The sequence below is a fragment of the Triticum dicoccoides genome, chromosome 2B (assembly GCF_002162155.2).
Source record: "Triticum dicoccoides isolate Atlit2015 ecotype Zavitan chromosome 2B, WEW_v2.0, whole genome shotgun sequence".
Classification (NCBI taxonomy): Eukaryota; Viridiplantae; Streptophyta; class Magnoliopsida; order Poales; family Poaceae; genus Triticum; species Triticum dicoccoides.
Genome location: NC_041383.1, coordinates 752,021,249 through 752,032,753, shown reverse-complemented (window position 1 = coordinate 752,032,753; position 11,505 = coordinate 752,021,249). Strand labels below are relative to the sequence as shown.

The window sequence follows — 11,505 nt, the reverse complement described above, 5'->3', positions numbered from 1 at the left end:
CCTATGTACTCCCTCCGTTCCAAAATAGATGACCCAACTTTGTACTAACTTTAGTGCAAAGTTGGGTCATCTATTTTGGAACGGAGGGAGTACCACACAATCATCAAATACTTATAGCCATAATTTCATTTTCAATTAGATAAAAAAATTAGAACTAAATATAATTATTTTCAACATTCACTTACTAGTAAACTAATGGTCAAATAATGGTGGTGGGTGATTGTATCTAGTGCAATAAAATGGTGGCATACCTGGAAATTGGGAATTAATTTTGAGGGGATTTAGGCAAATATTTGTGACACAGAATGTATATATATATATATTGCATAGGTGATCTGCACTATCAACAATTACTCATCTTCGCTACCCTCTAGTTTATCCATGGCATCACCGTATCCGCTTGCCAAATTACAACTCATGATTCTCTCTTACTATATTTATTTTGCTTAATATATAAATTTGGGCATGGATATCACGTACTACATCAGTATGCATGCCATGCACCTACCAACGGGTACAGCCGAATCTTTGAAATTGGTCGAGATAATGGACAGCCTTAGCCAATAGTACGATATGTATGCATAAGACTAGCCACAGTGGGAGTAACTTCGGTAGTAACATCGAGTCCAACTTAGCAAATTTGCTTATGTGGCAATGAGTTAATGAGAAGAGATGTAGTACTAGTAACTTAGCTAGTTACTGTAACATCACATGTCCCAATGCAATATGAGTCTATAACCTAATAAATGAAACTTTGTATGTTACCACACTTATATTACTACCCACTATGAAGGTAGTAACATAGCCTAGGGACATGTGTATGTTATTAGTGTATGTTACTATGCATTGTGGCTAGTCTAAGTAAAGTCCGAGGAGCTATATAATAAAGAAACATAAAGTTATTAAGCCCGGAAGGAGAGAAACATTTCTGAATTCATGCTAGTCAGCATCAATCCATGCATATTAAGCTATAGCTAGTGTGTAGGACTGAGAGGCTTTGGTAATCTGGTGACATGATATATCGCATAGTGCAATACATATGCCGATGACTCGTGTAGTCTCAGCAATCCAAAATGTATCAGCAACTAGCGATTAACCACTAGTAGAGGGTGGTGAACACGTTGCTAAAGAAAAGCAAGAAATGCACGTGAGGTGGCAACGGCTAAACATTTCATGTCTGGTGAATTTGTTCACTCTGCCGCCTGGGTGTGATCCACGCTCGCAAGTCATATCACACTATCACCTGCTCGCTAGGGAAATCTCGTCTCGGTTGTATCTTGATGTTATGGTTGCACACACCTTGTGCCCCCGTGTGTCGTGACAAGTAAGAATGATGAATTGTCCCTGTCTCACTTGTATGAGATGATACAACATCTTACGTGTTTGTTTTTACCGACACAGGGATAAGATGCCTCACTTTTGTAACAACCTATCTCGCTTGCCATGTACTCACACTTTTTTAGTAGATCTTGCCACAATTCTGCCGATCAATTTGTTTTGCCATTTTATTTTATTTTGCTTGGCATGCATAAATTTCTTGAAAAAGAGTGTCAAAATCCGGCTATTGACCAATTAAGTTCTGTAGCTTCCAACACATCAAAGAGAACCGTAGTTGTGTGGTGGTAGAGTCGCCGGGACATGACTCTATCCATCGGCAATCAAAGTTCAAATCCCGAAGCTCGCATGTACACACTAGCTCATGTGATTAGTAGATATTAATGAGGTCGGCCGATTTATCTTTCTCTGTCATTAAGGGAGTCGATAGGAGATGTGATCTGGAGGATGGCACCGCGGCGGTCGGGATGGTCCTAAGGAACTACGAAGGGGTGATTCTTTTTGCAACATACCGATACATCTTCCATTGCAATGATCCACTGGAAGCGGAACTACATGTGATGATGCAAGGTATGGCACTGGCTATTGAACACTCCGACGCTCCAGTGATGCTACAATCGGACTCCTCTGAAGCATTGTCATGCCTGCCTACGGATGCTCTCCGGCGTTCAGCTTATGGCCACTTAGTATTGGAGATCAAGTACTTAGCTGGTAGTAGGGAGTTTGTACCTCAAAAACTTAGTCGTTCTCAAAATAGAGTTGCCGATCGCCTGGCAAACTATAGCCGTTCGGAGCGAGCCACCGCTTTCTGGCTACGCTCAGTTCCTCCTTGTATTGAGGATGTGTGGCCCCTCGACTGTAACTCTATGAATTTGCAATAAAACTCCCTTTACCCTCGCAAAAAAAAAATAGGAGATGTGCTCCGTGTTTTTTTTAACACGGTATAAATCGCAATTGAATGTGTGTATACTGGTGTGTATGTGCGTATTAAACATAATCAGAAAAATATTAAGCAAACATTTCTTGGTTACAAACATGAGACGGGACTGGCGTGAAAAAACAAAACTTAAAACAATACCTTGGTCGGCAGAGTATGTGTTTTTTGGGCCCCATTGTTGTGGCCAGATCCACCTTAGGACATTGGACCATGTCCCATGAGCCTCATCACATTCCAAGTCCGAAATGTTAGGTTCAGCCCAAATCACTGGTGCCCACACCATTATTGCTACAGACAATGATCTTGTGAATTGTGATCATGTGCAGTGGAATGGACAACTGTCTTGCAAAGGTGGTCGACAATTCTGCAGCTAAAACGGGCAACCACATGGTGCCCAGAACACACTTTCCCAGCAAAATTGCCATCATGCATGCATCCAAAAAAATATGAAGCCAAACTGGCAGCAGCAGAGTTGATCAGTACTGATTCTCAACACGGTACATTACTTTGGTCTGTAACTTCACTATTAATAATCTCCACATAGATGCTTAACCTAACCAGTACTATGTGACTTTGGCCTTTAACCCCACTATAATATAAATCTCCAAGGAAGATTGATGCTAAAAAGACAACACCATGACCACATCACCACAACATCCATACACCAGGGGAGAAAACCTAACATATGCTACAGAATTCGGAGCTCAAGAGACACCAGTCAGAGAGATCATGACCCCAAATCCATTCCCCTACACCACTAACACCCTTCCATTAGCTTTTCTAGGCATAGCAAACTGCATTCAACTACGGTTGCTCACTTGGGATACTGCATCACCCAGTGGACATGATCCATTTCATCCATAGGACGAATAGGAATAGGGTCTAGGAGTCGCTAGTAAGATCGCCATCCTCATTGTCGCCGATTGCATCTGCTTCCTTCACCTCCTGAATCATCTTGAGGACTTGCCAGGCAGTTGGCCGACTCTCCGGCGACGACCGGACGCAGGCAGACGCAATGTCGACGATCATCGAGAGGCGCTCTCTGTCCACTCCTTCGTCTTCCCTCCCCGACAGCGCATACATCTGGAGATTGGTTGCCGCCAGGACCGAGTGCTCGAGCGGTGCCTTGCCACTAAGGAGCTCAAGGAGAAGGATGCCGAAAGCATAGACGTCTGATTTGGGTGTGAGCCTTCTGTTGGACTTCATGTTTTCTGGTGCTCTGTATGCAGCGTCGTCTTTGACTTCTGCTGATTCCAGAAGGAATGACAAGCAGTTGTCTGTAAGGCAAGCCTCAAAGTCGGAACCAAGCAGCACATTGGAGGACTTGATGTTTCCATGAACAAGCCGAGATGCCTGATGAATGTAGGCAAGGCCCTGTGCAACATCTTCTGCTATCTTCAGGCATGATGTCCAGTGCAGCGGTTTTCCCCGGGACGATCTTGAACCTGCAATTGATTTGAGTGTGTCAAGCTAATAACAGTGAAGCAGCAGCAGCAAAAGGTTCTAGTGCTATTAGATTATCCGATGAATGTATAGAGCCTATGTTGATATCCTAATATGTACCAACTTGTGGAAAGTTCAGTATAACAAGCTTACAACATAGTACTGTATGTCATTTGGCTGGAGTACAGATAGACAGCACATACAGTCGAACATAACCAACATATCAAACAAATAAACTTGCTATCACTGCATTCTGAAAGGCTCACATCAATTTCTACTTAAGAAAAGGAAAACTCAAAATAGTGTACAGTGTTGATCCCAACAACCAGCTCACACACATGAAGTATGTACTGTGTTATACTGTTGTTTCCAACGACCAGCATTGTGGGGGATCAACTCATCAAATTTACTTACTTCTGTCGGATCCAAATCGAATGGTACTTCTACGATCTCATACATTATTACACAATTTATCATCCCAAAACTGCAATTATAAAGCAATTGTTACAACAATATGCTCTTGCTGGTGATACCAAGTTCAGTTTAAAAAAACTGCAAAACATCACATGAGCAGTTACCGGTTGCTATGTGGCAATCACATGTTCTTCCAATTTCCAATTTCCCTTTCTCAAACAAAGGTCGGCAATAATTACCAATGTTTCTGTTCGTTGTCGCCTTGACCTCGGCCTTGCAAAGTTGCGCCCTTTATAATTGTATTCATGGCTTCCTTTTCATGAATCTACATTGCTGTTTGATCTAGAAATCACATGTTACTGGCTTACTGCGAGGGGTCCATTCCAGACAAAGGATGAGACCCTACTAATGTTCAATCCCACAAGACGTGGTCGCGTGCTAGATTGGTGATCACTCAATGTACATCTGCTTGCTTTGTTTATTGACTTCAAGCAGAAAAAGCACTAGCAATCAACCCATACAGCAGGAAGTACTGCACACATCGTTCCACCCAAGGTACACTCATTCTGCTGGCAGAATTTCACGTGCAAAGTCTCTGAATTTCAATTAGATCCCATGTTAGGATAATAATGTATAGTGTCGAAAGTTAAAGTTGGCCTAGCCCACTCTACTGATTATTCAAAGAGTCGCAGATTCAAGTATAATGGTAGCAATCAGAATTGTTCTTAGTACTAAGTGTTACTTCCAATCCAAGAATCTACTCTGAGGAGCAATGGAGCTTACCGTGGATGAGGGAATGGAGGCTGCCGTTGGGCTGGTAGTCGTACACCAGCAGCCGCTCCTCCTTGGCCTGGAAGAAGGACCGCAGCGGCACGAGGTTCGGATGCCGCAGCCGGCCAATCACATCCATGTTCTGCTCGAAGGTCTCTGCCTCCGAAGCCGCCGGGCCGATCTTGGCCGCGTCCAGCCTCTTGACGATGACCACGAGCCGGCCGTCGAGCACCGCCTTGTACGTCGTCCCCACGCTCCCGCGGCCGAGCACCTCCGCCGACGCGCGCATCAGCTGCTCCAGACTGTAGCTCGTGGCCTCGCCCGCGCAGAACGTCAGGCAGCCGCTCCGCCCCAGCCGGCGAGCCTTCTCCTCCGGCATCATCATCGCCGCCGCCTCCTCGTCCGGCACGCACTCGACATAGCCAATGTCGGCGTTGTCCATCTCCCTGCTGAGCTGCGAGGCGGCCGCGCTCTTCTTGGGGCTTGGGTATGCCGCGGTGCTCGGCCGCCTACGCTTCTTGCCCCTCGTTGCGGCAACTATGGCGCAAACGAGAAGCACGGTCAGGACGGCTGCCAAAGCAATCGCGACAGTCATTGCAGTCTTCTTCTTCACTTTGTGCGGCCGTGGTGCCGACGAGCCTGGCAAGCCCTGCCGCTGCGGGCCAGCGCCGGCAACACCGGCGCTCTGCGCGGGGGGAGTGGCGGAGCCGCTGCTGTCGTCGCCGGGGAAGAAAACGAGGGGGGAGCCGCGGCACTCGCGGCGGACGACCTCGCCGCAGAGGCCGGGGTTCCCGGCGAACGCGTCGGCGCCCATGAGCGCCATGGAGGCGGTGACGGGCACGGGGCCGGAGAAGTCGTTGTACGAGACATTCAGCAGCTTGAGCGACGACTGGTTCCAGGCGGGGACGGAGCCGTTGAAGTGGTTGGAGTCGAGGCGCAGGGCCGTGAGATGCGGGAACGCGGCCTCGATGCCGGGCGGGAGCGCGCCGGAGAACCGGTTCCCGGAGAGGTCGATGGAGCGGAGGCGACGCAGCGAGGCGAGCGAGGCCGGGAACGGGCCGGAGAAGCGGTTGCCGGCGAGGAAGAGCGCCTTGAGGTTGCCGAGCGCGGAGAGGTCGGGGACGGGGCCGTGGAGCGCGTTGGACTTGAGGCTGAGCACGCGCAGCGCGGCGAGGCCCGAGAGCGTGTCCGGCGAGAAGGTGCCGTTGAGGCCGGCCTGCTCGAGCACGAGGTGCGTGATCCCCGCCGCGCCGCCGCAGGTCACGCCCGGGTGCGCGCAGGGGGTGGAGGCGAGCGGGAAGCGCAGGTGCGCCGTCGGGTCGGCCTTGGCGAGGAAGGCCGCCAGCAGCGCGCCCTCGGCCGGCGGGGCCGAGGCCAGCGCGGCGGGCGGCGGCACCGCGGGCTTCGTCGGCTGGGAATGCGACGCGCCAGCCCCCTTCGTGGGCAGCGTGGGCTGGGAGTGCGACGCGGCGGGCGGGACGGCGGCGGACGCGGCGGCGACGGCGGCGGCGAGGAGGAGGAAGGGGAGGAGGGGGAGGGCCGGCGCCGGCATTTTCGGGGTTTGTTTGCGACTTTGCGGGCTGGGGAGGTTCTGGATTTCAGTGGAGCGGCGCCATGGAGTGCGGGCTGCGTGCAGTGCGCGGTGGAGTGGAGTGGAGGGGAGGGGAGTGACGAGGTGTGGGTGTGGGTGGGTGTGATTCCCGAGTGAGGGGTCAGAGGGGCGGTCGCCGTGGCACGTGGCACGTGGTGTTGAGTGCTGGTAGTATCGTTGGGAATAAACGTACGGAACACAATAAAACCGCTTGCTTTGGAGTTTAAACGCAGTCAACAGCTAAACTACACGCTAGGGCACTGTAGAAAGTAGTACCAGTAACGTGCTGGAATCATCGATGAGAGGTAATAAGCGCTAACCATCCAGTACAGTTTGAACAGATCGGTCTATTTTTTCACGTGATGCACCGTGGGTTAACAGAGTACATCGGTCTCTTGTGTTTGAGCGCGTCACCGCCACCAACATTCTACAGTACTGCTTCTCAAAAAAAAAAACATTCTACAGTACTGGAGTAGTATATCTACCTGCTGCGCCCGGGCGCTGGCAGTGCTGTGCGAGTACATGTACATCCAACGACCGAGTGAGTGCCATGGCCGGCACGGCGAGCGTTTGAAAAATAGCCGTTGATGATGCTGGCTGGTTAACCGTTAGCGTTCCTGAGCTTTACTACAGTACTGGCCCGTGGGTGGGGTCAGTCGGCCTGCTTCTCCCACTCGTGGTAAAACACGTCGGTGTACAGCACAGCACAGCATTAGACACTTTCGTCGGCAGGCGGCGAGTGGCTGCTTTCAGTTGGTGTCCCCTTATGCCATGCGTGATCGATCGGTGGCCCATACGTTTCCGTTCTGGGCCGCGCAGTTTGTCCACGGTGCGGCCACGTCGTCGTCACCGAGCTCGGAGGAGGCCTGACGCCGACGGCGATCCATGGGACGGACGGAGGGAGGGAGGTGGGGAGGACACAGTAAAACCGCGACGGGTGCGGGAACCGAGGACCGCTGGTGGTACGACCGGTGAAGTGTAAAGCGATGCTCATGGCCTGGCCTCACCTGACCGGCAGTCCTTGCGGCCACCACCATGGAAAGAAGCGTCGCGTCACGTGTGCTGCCGATCCCAGATTTGCAGTGCATATTACCTGCCCGGGCCCGCACCGTCAGTGACTGTGCCCTTTGCTCGAATTCATCTGGATCTTGGTTTGGCACGAGAGCTAGCGCTATTTTTATCTCAACTTTTTGGGTTTTGCTTTGTACCTTTTGGATTAGTACAGGGAGCCCCGAGATCGCAGCGTGTTTTTGTCACCACCGTGTCAGGTGTCGGGGCCCACAAACGTCCCAGCGGCTCGGTCCCATGATTCAAATTCGAAAACATGTGACGGTTCCATCTGTTTCGAGTGTCCATAGGATAAACGTAACGCCGTGTGCTTAAATCTAACGGCAGAGAGCCGTCACTGTCCCTAATGCATGCATGTGACGGCACAGCGACCACTTTGGAGCGATAAGGAGCTTCGAACTAAATTACGAGGGTGCAGAGGCAGCTGCGCTGCTGCGAATAAACAACTGGTGCGAAGCAGCCGACATTTTTTTTTTAGGGCTAAAGCTGCTTTTATTCAATATCCAAGTTCGACGGAATACAAATGATGTTCGGGGTTCCTGTGAGCCAAAGATGGCGACCACAGGCTTATGAAGTACTCCCTCCGTTCCAAAATAGATGACTCAACTTTGTACTAAAGTTAGTACAAAGTTGAGTCATCTATTTTGGAACATAAGGAGTAGCAGCTTTAGCAAGCACGTGAGCTTCTAAATTACATTCACGTTTTTCATGAACAAGCACTGAGTAAGGAAAGAAATGCTGCATCTGCTTAATCTCGTCTACTATCACCTTGCTCGGTCCCAGAAAAGCCTCGTTTGCATGCTTCACTGTTGCCAGACAATCTGTGCTGATTTGGACATGTTGCAAGTTCATCTCAAGGGCCAAGCATAGCCCCTCTTTGCAGGCCATAGCCTCAAGCGTCTCCGGATCCGTCATGTTCTCTGTCACGAGTGCTGAAGCGCCCAGATACAAGCCGGTGTAATCCCGGCAAACCACCGCAGCAGCTCCTTTGTTCCCGCATCTTGATATTGCAGCGTCAACATTTAGCTTTGCCCACCCCGCTGGAGGAGGACTCCACTTCAACTGGCGACGAGACGAACTTTGGGGCGCTCCACCTCTCTGTTGCGTTACAGACACCTTTCGAGGAACTAGAGATAGATCAGCTAAATACTTGTTGATAAAACACAAGGTGGAATGAGGTGATTGGTATTGATCTTCATGTATTGCCTTCCTTCTCACCCACCATATGGACCAGAGAGTGACTATTGCCTTCACAAACTGTTCTTCATTACAGGAAAGTTGCATCTCCTGCAGCCATAAGCGGGCGTCCTCCGATCTGATAGATATCATGTGCTCCACCAACTCTTCATCCAACATGGCCCATACACACTTTGCCATATGACAATCAATAAGGGCGTGCTTCCAGCTATCAACAACCCCCTCACAAATCTCGCACACATTCAATTCTAACATATGTCTATGGAACCTCACCCCTTCTGTCGGGATGCTATTATGTGAAAGACGCCAAACAAAATTCTTCAACTTGGCTGGTATTCTAGCTCCCCACAATCTGCACCATTGTTTCTTGTTAGCTTCCAAATCTGAGCTCACACCATTCCCCTCAAGCTAATCTTCTCTCCTTTTCTTCGTTTCTTTCAACATGCGATAGCAGGACCGGACCGTGAAGTAGCCGATGCGCTCATAGTGCCAAGCCCAGCAGTCTTCAGTGTGCATCGTGGGGATTGGTATCTGCAGAATTGCCTGTGCATCGGTGGGTTGCATGTGCTCTTCCACCATCGCCTTGTTCCAACTCCCTTCTGTCTCGTTGATCATCTCAGCGACAAAGACAGGCGGGTTTTGTGTGCGAGGATGTACAGCTCGGAGCATATGATCTTTAGAGATCCAGTTATGGTTCCACACATTCGTCGTTCTCCCATTACCAATCCTCCTTACCAATCCTTGCTTTAACACTTCCTTGCCTTGACAGATGGCCCTCCAAATCTGGGAAGGGTGATTCCCTAGCTCGGCATCCAGCACATCCATTGTAGGGTAGTACACTGCCTTGAGTAATCTTGCACTTAATGATTCCGTATCTTGAGTGAGGCGCCATGCTTGTTTAGCAACCATAGTCAGGTTAAATAAATATGTATCTCTGAACCCTAACCCGCCCATGTACTTGGGCATCGTTAGAACGTCCCAAGACACCCAGGCAGCTTTCCTCTCCCCGTTCTTGCTTTCCCAATAGAACTTGCGGATCATGGTGTCAATGCTTTGGCAAAGCCCTTTTGGGGGCAGGAAACAAGACATTGAGAAGGTCGAAATAGCCTGCGTTACAGATTTAATTAGCATTTCTTTACCTGCAGCAGCAAGGCATCTCTCCACCCATCCCTGAATCTTCCTCCAAAGCATGTCCTTTATATATTTGAACGTCCCATTAGATGATTTTCCAACCTCGGTTGGCAGCCCCAAATATTTCTCCATTAGGGACTCATTAGCAACTTCTAGAACTCCTTTCACAACTTGCCTTGTTTCCTCAGGACAACCTTTCCCAAACAATATACTAGACTTGGTGAGATTGATTCTCTGCCTAGACGCATCACAGTACTGCCGGATGGTGTCTCTAATAACGGTCGCCCCTTCTACATTTTCCTTAAACAACACAAGACAATCATCGGCAAAAAGAAGGTGATTAATCGGGGGTGCCGAGGGCGCAACCACCAGCCCGTTAGCATTCTCGTTGGAACCTGCATGCCTTAGTAAACATGAAAGACCTTCAGCAGCCAAAAGAAATAAGTACAGAGAGATGGGGTCTCCCCGTCTGATCCTCGCGAAGGTTTGAACTCCTCTGTCCTCTCACCATTCACCAATACTAAGAACGAAACTGTCTTTACACAAGCCATAATGTTGTTCGCCCAAGCATGCCTGAAGCCAAGTTTGAGCATAACTGCTTCCAGGTAATTCCATTCAACACGGTCATAGGCCTTCATCACATCAAGCTTAAGTGCACAGTGTGAATTCTTCTTACTCCTAGAGTGCTTCATAAAATGTAAGCACTCATATGCTGCTATAATGTTGTCGGTGATGAGCCGTCCAGGTACGAACGCTGACTGCTCCTGTGAAATCATCTCTGGCAAAACCTTCTTCGACCGGTTTGAGTGTACTTTTGATATGATTTTGAAAATCACATTGCACAAGCTAATCGGCCGAAATTGAGTTAAAGTGGTTGGATGCAATACCTTAGGGATCAGTACGATGAACGTCCTGTTAACCACTTCCGGAGACTCTTCCCCATTTAGCACTCTCAGAACTACCTTGGTGACCTCATCTCCACACACACACCCCAATTTTTCGGAAAAAATGGGTAGGAAAGCCATCTGGGCCCGGCACCTTCGTGGGATACATTTGAAACAACGCTTCCTTTACCTCTGATTCTTTGTACGAAGCATAGAGCATATCATTCATGACCTCATCGACCTTTCTGGGTATATGGGATAACACCTCCTCCATCCCAATTGTGCCCTCCGAGTCATATAAATTTTTATAGAAATATTTTGCCATCCCCTTGATCTCTTCCTCATCACTATATATCGTCCCATCTTCACGCACCAATTGGGATATTTTGTTTCTTCTCTTCCTCGTCGTAGCTTTTTGGTGAAAGAATTTTGTATTCCCGTCACCTTCCGCAAGCCACTGAATCTGGGACCGCTGCCTCCACATTATCTCTTCTCTAAAATTCAGTTCCACAATTCTTTCCTAAACTTTTAGTTCCTCATGAGACGGTCCGCTTCTATCTGGTTTTGACCTCAATTTCTCCAACCTTCTTTTTAGTGTCCGGAGCTCCGAGCGAACATATACCCAAAAGTTCTGGACTCCCACCTCGCAAAATCTCCTGCTAGTTGGTCCAATTTTGCCTTCAGGTCCTGCAACGTGTCGCCTCTCCCACTCGACCACAAACGATCTATCAAGG

At 49.2% G+C, this 11,505-nt stretch overlaps 1 protein-coding gene across 1 annotated transcript; it reads right to left on the bottom strand.

The window, feature by feature from the left end:
• Window positions 1–2,730: 2,730 nt before the first annotated feature.
• LOC119366070 (probable inactive receptor kinase At5g67200) lies at window positions 2,731–6,568 on the bottom strand. The gene is made up of 2 exons (XM_037631733.1): window positions 4,913–6,568; window positions 2,731–3,717 (listed from the first exon to the last, which is right to left on the bottom strand). The coding sequence occupies exons 1-2, from the start codon at window positions 6,450–6,452 to the stop codon at window positions 3,155–3,157; spliced, it is 2,103 nt and encodes a 700-aa protein (XP_037487630.1). The 5' UTR covers window positions 6,453–6,568; the 3' UTR covers window positions 2,731–3,154.
• Between the last annotated feature and the right edge of the window lie 4,937 nt (window positions 6,569–11,505).